Consider the following 17341-nt stretch of genomic DNA (forward strand, 5'->3'; position numbering starts at 1 on the left):
CTTCTTTCCTGAGGCCCTAACTGTGTCCCCCCCCCCCCAATGTCACAGGATCTCTCAGTGACATCCCTAATTTTAAAGCATGGCTGAGGCTGCTATTCATACAACGGTGAGATCTGCATTTCCAAGTCAGCTCAGATCAAGTCCCTCTGTGGGATCAGTGGCTGTCTTCACTATCCTTCATCGGAGAGGGATGGGAGAGAGGCACCGGTCCAACTTACTGCTCAGTGTCGCTGAGCATCACGGGGGGGGGGGGGGGGAATGCTGATCTCCAAGTATTCAGAGGACTAGAAGGCGCAGTGCAGGCGTTTTCTGCTGCTCCAGAGGATTGTCTCCCAGCCAGTGGGCTGAGATTACAAGAAGGGAAACCCCAATGAGCATGAAGACATTTCTGAGGGCGGCTTGACTGTGGATGATGGGCTCTCCTTCCTTGGAGGCTTTAAAACAGAGGCTTGCAGGGGGCCATCTGTCGGGCGCGTTTCCTGCTTGGGCAGGCATTGGGCGCGATGGCTGGATAGGCAGCGAGGGCTTCCGTTCACCCACTTTTGCCAGCATTTCACTCTTGCCTGCTTGAAACGGCACCCACGGACTCTTTGTTCAACAACCTGCCTAGAGCAGAGTGGCTCGTACACATTGTGATGATGTTTGGCCAAGGCAGCCTACCTGGTCCTTCCTGATCATCCTCTCCCTGTTGCCTACCTTTGAGGAGAGGGCATTAGTTCAGTCTCACATGTTCTGGTACGAAATACAAGCATAACCAACATACTATTTTGGAGGAAAGTCCTGTATGGAATTGCCTAGCCCTAGACCCTGCTAGAGGGCTTGAAACGCCAGGGCTCTTGCGACTGAAACATCAAAACGGGCAGGGCATCTCTAGAATCTCAAGAGCACTTGGCAGTCATAGGGAACAGATTTGGGGAGTTTGGTTCATACAACATGTCCATCCAAGACCATCTTCCACCCTGAAAAACAGTTTATCCTTGTTTCAGGCTCTGGTTCTTAACATTGTGTTACAAAGCACAAGGAGTAGCAGCAGTGTTTTTTATTTGAAACCATCAAAGACATAGAGATTCTGCATACAACTACCATCATCATCAACAAGGAAAAAAAAACCCTTCATTTACTCAAAAGCAAGCCTTCTAGGTTCGGTGGAACTTTTCCCACAAGGCCATAACTTCATGTTCATTTACACAATGGAACAGATGGCCTTTCTCGGCATTAAAACAGTGAGGATGAAATGCGGCTGACCATTGCTTTACTTCCATGTTTAAATGCAGGACAACAACACCCACTTCTGTTTTACATGTTTCAAATATCATTATTTGCAATGAAGAGATTTAATCATTTAAGAGAATGTTTTGAATCACCTCTAGAGAATACTGCATGAAATGGATTTAAAGACAGTAGCAATTTTAAAAAGAACGGGAGAAATGTATAAAAAGAGAGAGACGTGTTTCTTTGAATTCGATGGCGCAGAATGCACTTTCTTTTCATTAAGTGCCTGTATGAAAATGGAGTGATGTTAAGTCCAGCATCATCACTGGGCAAAGAGTACCCACAAGCCTCTTGTGCAAAGTTGGAGGTTGGCTTAATTAGCACCTTATAGGTGAGATATATTAGCTGGCTGGATAGCTCAGTGAGCTAGGACTCTGGCAGTGAAGCGAGAGGTGGAGAGTTCAGTTCCCCGCTGTGCAACCCAGGAGAGCCAACCTGTGCAGCCTTTTACAAAGCGAGCACTCCCAAAATACTCCACCAAAAGAAGGGAAGGGTCAACCACTTCTGAGTACTCCGAAAACTCCGAAAAGGGCCACCATCCATCAGAAGCACCTTGGTGGCACATAATAATAATTTTTAATATTCAGCGCAATCATCATGTGCCTCTAGAGGGTAGGAACAGACATTACAGAGAGCCTGTGATTAGAACTGAAACCACCTTTATGTTGGAGAGACATGACTCAGTTGGAGTTTGGTGCCTCAGAAATCAGGCTTGGAAGGAATCCTGGTGTTTTTAGTTCTGAAGGACAGTCATAAAACAAAGCAAGCTATTTTGCAAATCATGTGAAGTGAGTAAAACAGCTCTTTTTGTGCACTCAGGGAGTTCCAGCAGCTAAGCAATATCCTCCCCTCAACAACAGATGATCTATAAGGTCTGCTCCTACTAGACAAAAGTCAGTATAAAAACCTGTGGTCCAGCAACGGAAGATTTCAAGAAAAGATCTTGTAAGAAACTAGACCCAATAGGTTTGGTTCTTCCTCATGATCTGCTGAGGATGAAGTTTGCTAAACCACCAGGAGGAACTTCAAGGAAAGAAAGAAAGGAGCCAGGTGAGGAAGCAGCCAGGTAAAGCGCCTGCCAAGTAAAGGCAAGGGATGGAGTAGCCTGAAGACATAGAAGTTACCTGCTCTGAGGGATGGTTAGACTAAACGGCCACACCGTCTCCTCTTCTCCTGGCTATTTCCTGATAAATAACAGTTTTTATGATCACCTTGGCAAACGGGGAGGAGCTGAGGGGATGTCATTTCTGGGCAGCGGTTCCTGACCCATGAAGATCGTTCTAGGGGCTCTGCCCTCACTGTTTCCAGAAAGAGAGGGCTTTTCCTTCAGCTGATTGTTCCAACCAGGAAAAGCCACCACTTCGGGCCCCTTCCTGGGTGGCGGCTGATGTCACCTCGGCCTCTTAAATCCACGGGTGGGAGAGATATAAACCCAGATTCCACCAAGCCTTTCAGACCTAGCAGATCCATCATCTCTCTCCTGGAGCGACACCACACCACCCAGGAACAAGGATGGTCTCCACCACGCTGCAGGTAAACGCTGTCTCCCTCCTTCTGGAGCCTGAGCCTTTCCTTGCCAGAAGGTCCAGTGATTCCATCAAGGGAGACGAGGCTTTGAATGCCTTGCTCCTCCTGCCTGATTCTCTCTTCTTCCTGAGGCTCCTTTGAACCTCTTTGGACAAAGGTCTCCCCCAGGGGTTTCATCAGGTCATTTTATGGGAAATGAAGGTTGTTGTGATCAACCGTCGATCATTTGTCTTCCTCTTGTATCCCTTATCTGTTCATCTGCCCTCAGACTTCAAGGCAAACCTTCCTGGACTGCCAGCCAGAAGTTCTAGAAGGTGTTGTGGTTTTTTTGCCCCTCTTCCAGCTTCTCCTCCCCCTGGAGGCTTTCCTCACATAAAGAGCTGGCTTTCCTTCTGGTGCTTGGTTTCTAGCATGTTAAAAGCTTGGGAAGAGGAATGTGTGTGTGTGTGTGTGTGTGTGTGTGTGTGTGTGTGTGTGTGTGTGTGTGTGTGTGTATGGGGGAGATGTTTCTCCAGGAGCAGCAGCTCCCCATCCATTTTGCTGACTCGATGCCACCTGCTTCTCTCTAGAGTGCCCACAAGGTCTTTGCTGCTTCCAGGCATGTACACAAAGTGGCTGCAAAAGGTGAGTCTCTCTCTCTCTCTCTTCCCCTTTGCTTGGTAAACACGTTGTAAGCCTCCTCAGATATCCAGCCAGGGGGAAAGGGGTCTCAGCTCCATGCAGAGACTGCCTGCTGGGGGGGGGAGGGATGCTTGAGGAAGGGGTCCCAGGAGGTGGGAAGCAATGGGGCTTAACCTTTCCCTCTGCTGATGCCCTCCGGATGGCAGTTGCCCCTTTGAACCATCTCGTTGCTTGGGGAAAGAGTCTCCCTCCCTCATCCGTGGAAGAGCCTGGGAAGCCAGCATATGTAAAACACACCCAGCTTTCCTGAGAGGCCACCAAAACAACCTGCCCATTTCCCTCTGTTATTCTTCAGCACCCAGAGGAAAAGGAAGCTTACCTATATTCTCAACAGCTGCTGGGCACTCCTGGCATCCTGCTGCTGGGCTCCTTCAGCTGTTCTGGGTGCCAGATTTTGAGACGAATGTTTGCCCAACTAGTTCATATCCAGAGGTGGGTGACCAGGGTGTCAAGGGGTCCATGCCAACCAAGTTCCTTAGAGGACAAATTAGATGGGCTGGACATGTTTAGCCACATCCAGGAGGAGAGAAGATCCCTGGGAGATGTGAGAGCAGTCTTTAAACATCAGAAGGGCTAGAAGGGGAACATAAGTGTCCTCTGTTCCCCCTGAACCTGTGCAGGAAAGTGGGTTCAGGCTCACCTTCAAGAAAAAAACTTCCTGATGATGAGAGGGGCTTGACATTGACCAGCCTCCCTTAGGAAGTGGTGGGCAGTCCTTGCCCAGAAATACAGGCTGAAGGACTCTTTCTTGTGTGGCAGGTCCAAAGAAGGAACAAGGATTTAGACTAGCGGACCTTAACATCCCATCCTTACTATGAAAGAATGGTCTATAAAGGAAAGAGCTGGGCGTTAATAAGATAAATAAACTTCCAGCATTTTTGAGCAGCAAATTTTACACAGAATGTTTCTTCAACAAGTCAAAACTGTAATAGGCTCTTCCCCGTCTGTGATGAACAGTTAAAAGTTTCCTTCCACAAACAAAACTTGAGAGGTGGGTTGGTTGTGGCTATTTGCACTTTAAATATGTCATGGTTTCTCCAGGGCTGGAAGGAAGGAATCTTGACTTGTACTGAACCAGGTCAATGGTCTGCCCATCCCAGTGTTTTTCAGCCATTTGACTGCTCCTGGCTTTCCAAGCCTCAGCTGGGCAGAGAGCTCTCTCTCTCTCTCTCTCTCTCTCTCTCTCTCTCTCATCACCAGCGAACTAGAATGTCTTGAAACAGGGGATGCCTGGGCTTGAATCTTATCCCTCTCGCGTGCAAAGGCATGTGGAATGAGCAGAATAACAAGCAATAGGACAAGATCTTCTCACGCCCACAACACTGTAGCAACAGATACATTTTCTAGACACGATAACATGCAATGGGTATGACTTACAGTACTTTTGGAAGGTCAGGAGCTGAGCCCTGGTGCCCCTCATCAGAGGAGTCTCCTGGCACCACTCAGGGTAGAACCGTGGAGGCTTGAATAGTTACGGATCCGTGCCTCTTCCTTGCCCCCTGAGCAGCTGTGGAGAAGGGCGCTTTGGAAGAGACCGTCACCGGCAGTTTTGCCTCTTTTATCCACGGCATCCGCCCGCATCACCTCTCCGAGGTGGTCCGTCATCGGAGCAAGCGGATGGTCCTCGACAGCATCGGAGTGGGGCTGCTGGGCAGCACAAGCCCCGTCTTTGAGACCACCCTGCGGTATTGCCAGGTAAGGACGGCAGTCCTGGGAGTGTGGGTCTCATGAGGTGTTCCCTGTCCTGCCAGGGTCTGAGCACCTCTCCCTCTCTCTCTCTTTCTCTCATTTCTCTTTGGCAGGAAATGTTCGCTTCCAACCCCACCAGCTCCGTCTACGGAAAGAGGGGCCTAAAGCTCTCTCCCCCTCTGGCGGCTTTTGTCAACGGTGTGGCGGTAAGGCAGGGTTCTCTTCGCCCACTACACTCTGTTGGGACGAGAAGGGTGGAGGGTGGGCAGGGTGCATCAGTGAGCCCCCATCACTGGAACCAGTGGCATCAGAACGGGATTTTGGTAGCCAGTGGTTCAAGAATTCCATCTTTTTTTCAGCTATGCCCCTGTATTCAAAGTGGATTCATAAACCTTAGACCTTCAGGATACATCACCAGCACAGTGATCCTCTGGATCTTGGAAGGCTCCATTTTTAACTACATATCCCAGAATTCCCATGCTCACTCTAGCCAGGGGTCTTGTGGGAGTTACAGAGCATGCTGCTCAGTTCCATTCAAAGCAATTTCCTCCAAGCTGCAGTCAAGGTGCTTCTTATTGTCTTCAGGGATATCGACTCCTTCCTTCCTTCCTTCCTTCCTTCCTTCCTTCCTTCCTTCCTTCCTTCCTTCCTTCCTTCCTTCCTTCCTTCCTTCCTTCCTTCCTTCCTTCCTTCAAGTCGCCTATGCATCCCTTCCCTTGTGATGCAGGCAGTCTTCGTTGGCCTGAGGACTCACTGCAGACTTGCCTCCACCTGACACACCTGGAGGGCACCAGGCTGGATCTGGGCAAACAGCCAGACTGAGCTGCCCTCCCAGTTCCTCCTGATGGCCGAGTTCTCTCTTGCAGGCTCATTCGATGGACTTTGATGACACTTGGCACCCAGCCACTCACCCTTCGGGAGCCGTCCTGCCAGCTCTTCTGGCCACCTCCCAGATGCTGCCAGCCGCTTCCCGGCCCAGTGGACTCAACTTCCTGCTGGCCTTTAATGTGGGCATCGAAGTGCAAGGCCGGCTCTTGGGCTTCTCCCGTGAAGCTCATGACATCCCCAAGAGGTACAAGGGCTTCCAGTCCTCCATCGTTAGCCAGAGGCCGGCCCCCGTTTGTGGGTGAGGTGGGAGGCTTGTAGGTGACATTTGGGTTGCTTCAGCCATTTTTGGGTAAGGCAGGATGGTTGGCATGGGGTGTGGAGGTAGTACGGGGTGAAAGCAAGGGGTTCAGGAGCAAAGACACCAAATATTTTGACCTGATCTTTGAGGACACTAAGGTTCTGCCTCCTCTCTTCACTCTTACTTGCAAGGAAATCATTCAAAATGTGCTTTAAACACCATAGTACAATAAAAGGTAAAATAGAGGTAGAAAAGAGGATAAGCCCCTCTTTTTTATATAAGCCCTTGATTGGCCCAGATGCCCCTGCCTGCAAAAATAAAATATTCCATCCAAAATGGGGTTTTCCTTTCCTGGAAGCCTTCAAGGGTGGCAGTTCTATCCAGAAGGAAAGCGCAGATTTCTCAAATCCCAAAGCTAGGCAGGTGAGAAAAAGGAAGGAAATCAGAAAAAACAAACAAACAAACAAACAAACAAACAAACAAAAAAACCCATTGAGGACCTACTTTTTGGGGGGGTTGTTTGTGTGTGTGTTCGAGTGCATGTTTATATGTTATTCCCCCCCCCCAGTCATTTCTGGGACTGGTGCTGATCCCGTTGGTTCCTTGGGGGGGAGAAATATGGCCCGAGAATCTTTGGAAGTTGCACTAATGGACAATCAAGGCCATCCTTCGAAACCAAACACACAGAGAAGAGCAGCTGCTTGATGGCTACTTCTGTGTGACCCAAAGGCTTGCATACCTGAGCTTTTCAACTTATTTATTTATTTATTTATTTATTTGATTTATACCCCGCCTATCTGGACCAATGGACCACTCTAGGTGGCTTGCTGAGCTTGGCCAGCTGGGTGAAAGAGATCTCTTTTTTGCTTTGCCGTATCTTGGGGAAACCAGCCTCTTCCCATTCTTGGGAAACTCCTGGCCACTGCTGATTTCCCTAGGAAGAAACAGAAAAGGAGGGTGGCCAGAAGAACGGCCGGGTCTATAGCTGTTGAGACTGAATGATGTTTTCTGTTCAATGTGAGTTACGGATTAAAGTTTGGAAACAGTATTTTTTGGACTGCATTTCCCTGAATTTTCCAGTCAACATGGCTGTTGCCCTCACACCCCCCACCCCCCAAAAAGCAGCTTTCCCCTGTTCTGAAGAATACGGCTGAGGCTTCCTTCTCTCGGCCTATGAAAAACACTTCTCGTAAGAGGCGTTCTCCCCAGCTGACCGTTGAGGGCCATCGGGGTGTGTGTGTGATCCCCGTCTGGCCTCCCTGACTGCCTCTGGCTCTTCCTTTCCAGGTTCCACCCTCCCTCCGTGGTGGGGACCCTGGGCAGCGCCGCCGCCACCGCCAAGCTCCTTTCCCTCGGCCCCGCCCAGTGTGGCCACGCCTTGGCCATCGCGGCCTCCCTGGCGGGGGCCCCCATGGCGAATGCGGCAACCTCAGCCAAGCCCTTCCACGTCGGCAACGCCGCCCGCCTCGGCCTGGAAGCGGCTCTCCTGGCAGCCCGAGGGATAGAGGCCAGCCCACTGATTCTGGATGATGATCCTGGCTGTGCCGGGTTCGGTGCCTTCTACGGCGACTACCAGCCCAGGCCGCTCACCCTGCCGACCGACGGCCACGAGTTCCTCTTGGAGAAGCAGGACATTGCCTTCAAGAGCTACCCGGCCCATTTGGGAATGCACTGGGTGGTGGAGGCAGCCCTTTCGGCCAGGAGCCTCCTAGTCAATTGTTCTGGTGCCTTCTCCCCCTCCGCCATCCACACCGTCCTCCTGAGAGTCCCTGCCTCCAAGTACATTAACAGGCCATTCCCTGCAAGCGAGCACGAGGCCAGGCATTCGTACCAGTTCAGTGCCTGCACCGCCCTCTTGGACGGCCAGCTGGGCCTGTCTTCCTTCAGTGAGGAGAACCTCCGCCGGGAGCAGCTGAGGGAGCTCCTCTCCAAGGTGGTGGTGGAGCACCCGGAGGACAATGTGGCCAACTTTGACAAGATGTACGCAGAAGTGGCCGTGGTCCTGCCGAACGGGGACATCCTGACCGGCCGATGCGATACTTTCCACGGGCACTGGAGGAAACCCTTGGGCAGAGAGTCACTCCTGCAGAAATTCCGATCGAATGCCTCTCGGGTGCTTCCGGAAGGCCACGTAGACAGCATTGTCGAATCCGTGGACAACCTGGAGAAGCTCTCGGATGCTTCTCTGCTGGCTTCCCAGCTGTAATTTCTGAGGGCCCGATGGGTTTTTCTAAAACCCCTTGACAGAATTTATGGGGATCCCAGAAAGTTCTGCTGGTCAGATGGAAAGAGGAATCCATACCGTTGCAATGGTTTGGCCTGAGGGAGAAAGGTCTTCGCTTGTGAAGATCAGACACCTTGTTTTCCAAAGTTTATACCTAGTGTTGTCATTTTGTATTATTACAAGAATGTCGGTTCTTGGGAAATGTTAGTTATCAGGGTTTTAAAAATTGCTCTTAAAAACAGAAACATTTTGCAGGGCATGTATGGTTGATTTAAGAGTCCAAAGACTGGTGGAGTGATCTCCATCTCCAGCAGTTCCCACGGGTCATGCCTGAATCTGATCCAGGCCAGGCCACAGCCTCTGGAAGGCCACATGTCTATCTTTTGATTCCTTGCACCATGGCTGATCCATGTCAATACACTGCATAATCATAAGCTTATAAATTATTTGTGCAGAAACCTTCTAAATAAAAGCACTAAAATTTATCTGCAGGAAAGTTTACTGCTTGAGTCTATTGTCCGGAGGGAACTCTGGTTCTGCCACTGCAGGATTTGAGCAGCATTATTGACTCCAGGGCTTGTGGCAGGCTTTTAACTGTGTTGATGTGGCCAAAAGAGGAAATTAAAGATAGCCCGCCTGCCCACCCCCGGAGAGGAAGGCAGAAGCAAGAAAGCAACAGAAAGCCATTTGGGGGCAGTGCCAGGAGCCAAGGGGCTGCTGGTGGCCCCCTATCAAACTGCCAAGGGAAGCCCTGGGAGCTGTCCATGGTGATAAAAGAAGGTGTGTGTGTTGCGGGGGGGGGGGGGAGGGTTGCTCTGCTTGGCATTCTGAGCCTGCAGCCAGAGCAGCCCTCAACTCTCCCCTCTCAGCCCCAGCAAAAGGGTTTGGAAGCCTCTCACCAGCAATGCAGCATACACACACACCCCCACCTTTTCAAGCCCAGCCAATACCAGCACCAGATATGTTCTCTGCTGAACATCCCGGTTATGAAAGTGTCTTCATTGCAACTCTTTTTGAGTGGGCTGTAAGGGACCCTCTGGACTGCCCCTTCTTTCCCAGAGGCGGCTTCCTTCTATTCCTCAAGGATGACTCGGCTCCATTTCCTGTCCTTGTCTGTTTCATAGGGTTGATTCTAGGCTAGTGGTTATCAGTGGGAGAATGTCATGAGCTTGACTGGTTGGTGACTTGTTGGAGTCCCAGGAGATTTGGTGATCTGGCTTGGCTTGGCGTTGTAGACCTTTTTCTGTGGAGATCACCAGGTGCCCCTTAACCCCGTCAGAAGGAAGCCTGGCCCTTCTACGTGCATGGGGGGGGGTAGACAACCTCATTGTCAAACGTTGTAGCACATCAGTGCTGCAAGACCTGGCCATGTTGCAACACGGGGGAATGAAATGGCTGCAGACCTTCTGTGTGCCTAAATGCACAAATCAAGTATGGACACTCCATAAATCATAATGCCATTAATGATGGAACTCTGTAGAGCAGCATAAGCAGGGAGAGAAGTCTCTCCCTTGAGATGTTTCCAGTTTAGTTGGGCAGTGATGCAAAGACATCAGAGAGGAAGAGGTAGAAAGGAGAAAGGATAGGGCAGGATGGAGAAAGGATGGCATAAAATGAACCTGGGCCTCTCACTTACGTGTATGTGTGGAGAAGGCCCCGCCGCCCATGGACAGAGCTGGCCCCCCCTTGCCCTGCCCTCTCCTGCCCCAAGTTTCTGGATAGGTCTTTCCACAAAGCCTTGGAGAGAGGGTGCCCGGCATGGACCAAGCAGGCCCCTGGAGGAGGGCGACACAGGCCCTTTTGAGAAAAGCAAGGCTCCCATCTAGTGGCAAAAGCGAGACCTGCCTTCCCTTTTATGGAACGACGACCAAGAATCCAGTGAGAGCTTAAAGGTGGTTTCGGTGGCATCTGGAGATTTATGGCGCTGAATAAAATGCATTCATCTTTAAAGTTCCCCCTCCCCATTTCTTTGCCGAAATCCCCTGAAGACACAAGTTGGCCTTTGGAGGCCTGTGTTCCTTCCACTCAATGGGTGACTTGGGCTCTGTTGCTCTTCCAGCCCATCATCCCACCTAAAACAAATCGCCAGCATCTCAGGATTCTGAGTCCAAGCAGTCCTAGGTGCCTCCTGAAACTTGTGCTGACCCCCCCCCCCCCCCACTTAAGGCGGCAGTCCTATAAACTGGATGGGCAGGTTTATTCATCTAGATGAGCCAGAAAGTGATGTGGGACCTTTGACTGAGGAAAGAGGTGTTGTTTTGCTACTCAGCCCTGGGCACTCCTGGGTGGGGCATGGATGCCTCAGAATGGAAAGGCGGTCCCTGCTGGTGGGTCTGAGTCTCCTTGAATGTCGGCCTGCCTGCCTGCCTGCCTTCTGGTCCTCTTTCCTGGGGGAGGGGTGGGGGGGTGGGACAGATCTTTGGGTAGGAAGGAAGCCACCAGGGCCTGGCTGCAGCCACAGCTGCCTTTTCTGACCCAAAGTGTGGCTTTTGCCAACTCCAGAGAGGGAGATTACTGTGGCTCTAATGGTCTGTTGTAGTTGGAGACCTCCAGCAGGTTCTGGTCTGGGTCTCGGAAATAAACGGATGTTATTGGGCCGACTGCACCAGTTCTGGAAACCGGACCTTCTTCGATTTTTACCCCGCAGGCCTGCAAGAAAGCAGAGGGGGAATAGACTGAGAAAAGAGGCCTGCCGGAGTCAACCCTCCTTGTCCATCAGGACAACAAAGAGCCTTCTTGGCTGAACCCTGTTTAGACCATCGTGTTGTCCTCCCTGCCTTCCTACAGGAAGAAAATGTCTCACTGTGGAGACACGCCTGTGTGTGCAGTCCGTTAGACCGTCCCCAGGTTCCATTGGTCCCTACTGCGGACCGCCATTCTTACGGCGGGGGTGGTGGTCACATTTTCTCTTTGGGACAAACTAAGTTTGGAACTTCTGGCTGGTTTCTGTCTCCGCTTGGGTGGTGAGAGAAGACAGGTACGAGCTAGAGCTCGGAGAAGTTATTTCGAGGACCCGAATGCCCACAACCCATCTGCAATTACGGAAGTGGTGGGCCTGAAAAGGCACCGTGGTGATGCCCAGGGTCACACATGGGGAGTATGTACTTTTGCAGAGGGCAGCGGGGGGGAAGGGTTTCTGGCACCCCCTCAGGCCACGGCTCCAGAGGAGTCACAGCCCCTGACCTTGAGGTGTTCCATCAGCTGCTCCAGAGGCACCTCCGTGACCAGGCAGATGTCCAAGGAACCGGGGACCGGCTTATGGGCCGTGGGCTCAAGCTCCTTTCCCACCTCGTGGAGGTTAAACTTCTGGTTCCCAAAATGCAGGGCCTTGCGGTCCCCCTGTTAACAAAGCAAAAGGAGACCAACTCTGAGCAGCGGCCGGGAGAAAATCTCAGCAAACCTGAAGTTTAACCAATGCAACCTCTTAACCAATTCATTAACTTTGACTTTCTGCTTTCATTTTTGGATCCATACTTTGAAATCAGAAGCTCCCCTGCTCTCCCTCCCCACTGGGAACCTGGGTACCCCTCCCCGACAGAAGCCAAATGGGAGTCTTTTAGGTCATTGATTATAATAGCTTTCGAAACAGCGTTATTATCGTTTACTGTGCTTTTCTATGGTCGGCGTAAGCCCCCTTGAGCCCTGTGCCTCTTTTAATGGAAAGGTATGATAACCTGTTCAAATAAATAAGGTGAGCTTCCTCCTTCCTCACAGCCTCTGGCCCTGGTAAGGGCTGCCTGTGCCAGCTGCAGTACCTTGAAGGAGGCGACTTCCATGCCGAGGACGTGAGTGTAGAAGGCCACTGTATCCTCCACGCTCCTCACGGTCATCACCAAGTGGTCTAGGTGGTGGATGAGACCCCGGCTGGCGGGCGCCCGGCTACCTCCTCCCTCCTGAGACATTTTCTGGGAACCAGGAACCTGAAGAATGCAAAAGGATGGAGCTGCACAATGCAGAGTGCGTAAGGCGCTGGGAGGTTTCCTCACATCTTTCATGATCGTATGTCACACAGGGACAGGATTTGTGAACGGGCAGGGATTCCTAAGAAGCTTAGCTTCTTTCTCTGGCCCAGCGTGCATGTCGTCCAGGCCTTAAGGCTGCAGAGAGAGGTTAGAACGCACTGGAGAAGGGAGCTTAGCCAAGCCATGGGGGGACCCACGGACCCGCCTTCCGCACAGCCAGCCGAGAGCCCTCATGCAGGGGCTTGTTGCTTCTCTGACTGTCTGTTTGCCTGTGCAAAGCTTCTCCTTGGCCTTCACGCCTCCACACTGAGGGAGACACTGTGGATAGTAGGTAGGAGGTTGGAGATGAACTGTGTTTTCCCAGCCGACCCTTGGATCTCTCACCTTCGGCACTTGGTGTATAAATCAGTAAATCTGAGGGCATTTGAACATGGCCTGCCGAGGTGATGGGCCTTCCGTAATGCCTAACAAACAGCACAGAGGCTGGTGGGATTCTAAGGCATTGATCTTCGGTGTGAGAAGGAACTAGCCTTCCTTTGGTCTCTCTCCCCCTCCCCCAACTAGTTTCTGTCAATGGTCTGGGGGGGGGACACAAGGCTAGGCCAGGCCAGGCTGCTCCCGTGTTTGATTGCCCAGTGCTGGAAGCCCTTTCCCCCCCCTCTCCTTGGCCCTTTTCTTGGGAGCTAAGCTTTGCTCCCTGGTGTCAGTTTAGACTGTCAACAGCTGTTCAGAGCATTTGCCATTTGCACATCCCATGATTTTTTTTGGGGGGGGGCAGCCCCTCCACCTCCCTTTTTTCATTCAGAGAAAGTCCCTGTTGTGCCTTCCCCTTGCTTGGCTTTACAAGAGAGCCAGAGGGTACCTGGAAAACGAGGGGAACGCTCCACAGCCAAGCCGTCTGGCATTCAGGAACGGGAGGCCCTTCCCGCTGAGCATTTCCTGGACTGGAGAGCAGGGAGGAGTTCTCCGACTGGCAAGCTTATCTGGCACAGGATGGAAACCCTGCCAGAGGAACCCGGCTCGGCTGCACGTGCACAGCCCTGGCGCCTGCCCCAAAGGAGCCAGAAACGGCTCTGCCGCGCTCCCCTGGAACGGGGGTGAAAAACAGAACAGGAACTCACCCAACTGGAAAACGGGGCTCCCTTGCTAAAGAGTCAAACGATCACATGTCTGCACTTTGATCTCCCATCCAGGAGAGAGGTTTCAGACACACCGACAGCCACGGGGTCACCTGGAAGAGGTCCAGCAGCAGCATCAAGTAACAGAACACCTGAAATAGCACCGCGGAGGGACCTGCGCAGGGAGCTGGTCCCGGCGAGGCAGAGATGGCACAGCGGAGCCAGGAAAGAGGAAGCGTCTCCTTCAGAGAAGGCAGCTGCCATGGGACGGCAGGCCTGCCGTGGTGCCAGAAGGAGCCCGTGGCTTCTTTTTTTGGGAGGAACACCAGCTCCCTTCCTCTGCCAACTTCTTTCAGCCAGCCCCACAAAAGGGGTCTGTGGGGGAGATGCCACTGGACGGAGCCCAAGGCCCTTCATGGCAGCCATTGACCCCGGTCCACCCAAGGGGAGCGGTCTCATCCAGATGGCTGTGGCTCTGATTGCATGCATCGGCGGTGCCCAGGCACTACACTCAGGGCCACACGTTACAGGTGACCTTCAATGTTCATTACTCCCAAATTTGGCTCCCCGTTCCTCCATCTGCTTTGCTATCTCAGCAGCCAGAGCCCAGAATCTGGAGAGAGAGACAAACAAGATGTGAGCAGCGCCGTTGCCTGTCACAACCTTACCTGTAACAAACTACTTCTTTCAGATAATAAGATGATAACAAAGCCATGTTTTCAAAGCAATGTGACAGGAAATTGCCTCCAGAAGCCATGCTTTCTGTTACTTTTTAAAGGGCACACCTAGGCTTTTATTGAAGCCATTAATGGGACTTGATTATGTCCAGTCTGGTTGTGTGAATTGGGTGTAGGGATTCAAGAACACATCTGAGAATGATAAGGAGGTTCAGTGGAGAAGCCCAGGGCAGATTTGAGCCACGCCCTGGATAATCATTAAATCAGGCACAGCGTAAATGCTGCGATTCTGCCCTTGAACCCTGGGGCAGTAAAGAAGAAATGCAGGCTTGCTAGCTCTCCCCTCCCTGCCTGCCTCAAATCTCACCCTCTGCCACCACAGGCTGTGCATTTTAGCTTTTGGGACAAGAGGAGAGGTCAGAGACGCACCTCCACCGTTCATGAGTCCAAAATCTGTTCTGCTCTTTGCCTGAGCCATAGGCTCTAAGAAGCAGAGAGTGGAGTTGCATGAAATAGAAAGGCCGTTCATGTTGAGGGAAGGGAAGAGGAAGGGGGGGGGCAACAACCAGGGGAGATTTCTCTCCTTCCCCTCAGCCCTTGTCTGAACGGCTAGATTAAAGGCCTTCTCCTGGGCTTATGATCTGATTCAGGAAGGGAAAGCTTCTGTATTGATATTTAGCGCCCTGCAGAACTGAACCTCTTGGCAATGAACACACCCAGCCGTATTGAGTTGTCATTAATACTGGCTTGTTATTAAGAAAAAGAGAGGGGGCAGGAGGGGAAAAAAACACACACACACAGGAAAGCACAGTTAACTAATCAGCCCTGGGACAAATTAATTGCCAAGAAGATGTTGCAATAAAGCGGCTTTAGGAGCGGTAGGTATCGATGTGCTGATTCAGGCTGGTGGTGATCCATTCTGGCAGGCCATTTGTCTGCCTGCCTGCCTGCCTGCCTGCCTGTCAGGCTCCAGCAGAGCTTGGAGAAGCTCCTTTTCCTCTGTGAGTGCCCCAAGAATCTCCCCCCCCCCTCCAGGGGCCACGCTGGCTAGAGGATTCTGGGGGTCCTTGCCCAGAAAGGTAGCTTTTCTAAGCTGTGGAAGGATGCGGTCACAGCCCCGAACAGCAGCAAGACGGGCAGCCCGCTCAGGGGACCCCCTTTTGTTGAACCTGGGACTAGCGAAGGTTCCCCCACCTCATGGCACAGCAGACCAGAGAGAGAGAGAGAGAGAGAGAGAGAGAGAGAGAGAGACTCAGCCAGGGGGTGGCCATCTCAGCCACGATGTCCTCCCAGACTCTGCTGGTGGTGCTCACGAAGGGTTACATCATGCCCGGAGTGTACGTTTATCTATACACGTACCTATAGATGGAAAGGAACTGAACAGGCTTCGCCTCAGGAAACCATAGACATTTGCCACGGACAGGACTGCAGAGCGGTAATTGCTTGTTAAGCATTGCTGATAAGATCCATTAGAGATTAACTGCTCTCAAAATGTTAATTGCTTCCCTCTGGCCCCCTCCCTGAGCGGTGGCCTGCTGGATCTCAAACTGGGAAATCAATAGGCAGCCGGGGCTGTACAATGGGAGGGCGGGGCGTGTGTGCATGTGTGTGCGCCCTCGCCTCCTGTTTCCTTTTGCATTAATGGAGCCTTAAAAGGAACTTGTGGCCACTAATGACCACACTCGGGGTGGCTTTTTATCCAATAAAAATGGGTCAGCAGCAGGGATGGCCATGTGGACAGGCAGGCGGGCGGGCGGGTGGGCGGCGGGGGGCAAGCCGGCTCCTCCTGACGGTGACACTCAAAGGGCAGACCTGCATTGCTGTCTGTGTTTTGCCTGCCCAGAGTAACAAGGCGAGAGGGGAGGGCAGCAGAACTGTTCCAAAGCGCTTCATGCAGAGCAGCTTCCTGGACACCCTTGCAAAGGGCAGGGATTTATCTCATGGCTGCCCTGGAGCAAAGTGAAGGAGGCCTCCAGCCTTTCCGCTCCTCCACAGATTCATTAATATTTATTATATTCTTCTCTTTTTTAAAAAAATTCTGGGACTGAATAAATGTTGATGCTGAAGGAATAACAAGTGAAGCATTAGCCCACCTTTCTCTCTCTCCGGAGCAACTGGCTTTGTTGTTGTTGTTGTTGTTGTTGTTGTTGTTGTTGTTGTTGTTGTTGTTGTTTAATTGTTAAGTCATGTCCGACTCTTCGTGACCCCATGGACCCAGAGCACGCCAGGCCCTCCTGTCTTCCACTCACTGCCTCCCGGAGTTGGGTCAAATTCATCTTGGTTGCTTCGATGACCCTGTCCAGCCATCTCGTCCTCCGTCGTCCCCTTCTCCTCTTGCCGTCACTCTTTCCCAACATCAGGGTCTTTTCCAGGGCATCTTCTCTTCTCATGAGATGGCCAAAGTATTGGAGCCTCAGCTTCAGAATCTGTCCTTCTAGTGAGCACTCAGGCTTGATTTCCTTTAAAATGGATAGGTTTGTTCTCTTTGCAGTCCAGGGGACTCTCAAGAGTCTCCTCCAGCACCACAGTTCAAAAGCATCAATTATTTGGCAGTCAGCCTTCTTTATGGTCCAGCTCTCATTTCCATACATCGCTACAGGAAAAACCATAGCGTTGACTATACGGACCTTTATCAGCAACGTGATGTCCCTGCTTTTTAAGATGCTGTCTAGATTTGTCATCACTTTCTGCTTTGTAGTTCATCTTTATTATCCCTTGAAACAGTATGTGACATTCCGGGCCAGGGCCAATAGGCACTCAGCTTCAATCTCCTGGGTGCGCCAAATGGCAAGGGAAGCTGTATTGGTCAGTGTCATTCCTCAAGATCTCCAACCAGATGTTCCAGAGATAGGAAAATGCAGTTTCTTTGCCACTAATGCTGTGGCTAGCACCGGGGGGGGGGGGGGGGGAGGAAATGAATGTTTCAACATGTCCCATTTCTTACCATAGTCAGGTGGCTTAGACAGGGAAGACAGTACCCAGAGCTCTGATTTTGCCATGCAGGTGCATTAGAAAGCCTTGGTGGCAAGCTTTATATAAATAAAATAAGTAAAAGGAGTCTGGAG

General features: G+C 51.6%; 2 protein-coding genes across 4 annotated transcripts; one reads left to right on the forward strand and one right to left on the reverse strand.

Moving 5' to 3' along the window:
- The first annotated feature begins 2784 nt into the window (after positions 1-2784).
- On the forward strand, positions 2785-9677 carry LOC110080151 (cis-aconitate decarboxylase-like). The gene is made up of 6 exons (XM_078380826.1): positions 2785-2805; positions 3369-3423; positions 4988-5175; positions 5283-5375; positions 6036-6241; positions 7583-9677. The coding sequence occupies exons 1-6, from the start codon at positions 2785-2787 to the stop codon at positions 8499-8501; spliced, it is 1482 nt and encodes a 493-aa protein (XP_078236952.1). The 3' UTR covers positions 8502-9677.
- Positions 9678-10415: 738 nt separating this feature from the next.
- Positions 10416-13913, reverse strand: GLOD5 (glyoxalase domain containing 5). 3 transcript variants are annotated; one of them, XM_020795928.3, is made up of 4 exons: positions 13344-13913; positions 12275-12439; positions 11703-11858; positions 10416-11168 (listed from the first exon to the last, which is right to left on the reverse strand). In XM_020795928.3, exons 2-4 carry the CDS (start codon positions 12419-12421, stop codon positions 11031-11033), a joined length of 441 nt encoding a protein of 146 aa, XP_020651587.3. In that variant the 5' UTR covers positions 12422-12439; positions 13344-13913; the 3' UTR covers positions 10416-11030. The 3 variants fall into 3 exon arrangements, with proteins under 3 accessions (XP_020651587.3, XP_078236783.1, XP_078236782.1); XM_078380657.1 differs by having other exon boundaries at positions 13603-13912; XM_078380656.1 differs by lacking the exon at positions 13344-13913 and having other exon boundaries at positions 12275-12630.
- Positions 13914-17341: the final 3428 nt, after the last annotated feature.

The sequence above is a fragment of the Pogona vitticeps genome, chromosome 11 (assembly GCF_051106095.1).
Source record: "Pogona vitticeps strain Pit_001003342236 chromosome 11, PviZW2.1, whole genome shotgun sequence".
NCBI classification, from domain to species: Eukaryota; Metazoa; Chordata; class Lepidosauria; order Squamata; family Agamidae; genus Pogona; species Pogona vitticeps.

Bases quoted from the DNA above. Each gene is read 5' to 3' on its own strand.
- LOC110080151 (XM_078380826.1), top strand. From the start codon at position 2,785: ATGGTCTCCACCACGCTGCAG. The intron at 2,806-3,368 runs GTAAACGCTGTC...GCTTCTCTCTAG, and splicing joins TGGTCTCCACCACGCTGCAG to AGTGCCCACAAGGTCTTTGC. The intron at 3,424-4,987 runs GTGAGTCTCTCT...CCCCCTGAGCAG, and splicing joins ACACAAAGTGGCTGCAAAAG to CTGTGGAGAAGGGCGCTTTG.
- GLOD5 (XM_078380656.1), bottom strand. From the start codon at position 12,514: ATGAAAGATGTGAGGAAACCTCCCAGCGCCTTACGCACTCTGCATTGT. The intron at 11,859-12,274 runs GTACTGCAGCTG...CTTTGTTAACAG, and splicing joins TGGAAGTCGCCTCCTTCAAG to GGGGACCGCAAGGCCCTGCA. The intron at 11,169-11,702 runs GTCAGGGGCTGT...GCTTTCTTGCAG, and splicing joins AGCTGATGGAACACCTCAAG to GCCTGCGGGGTAAAAATCGA.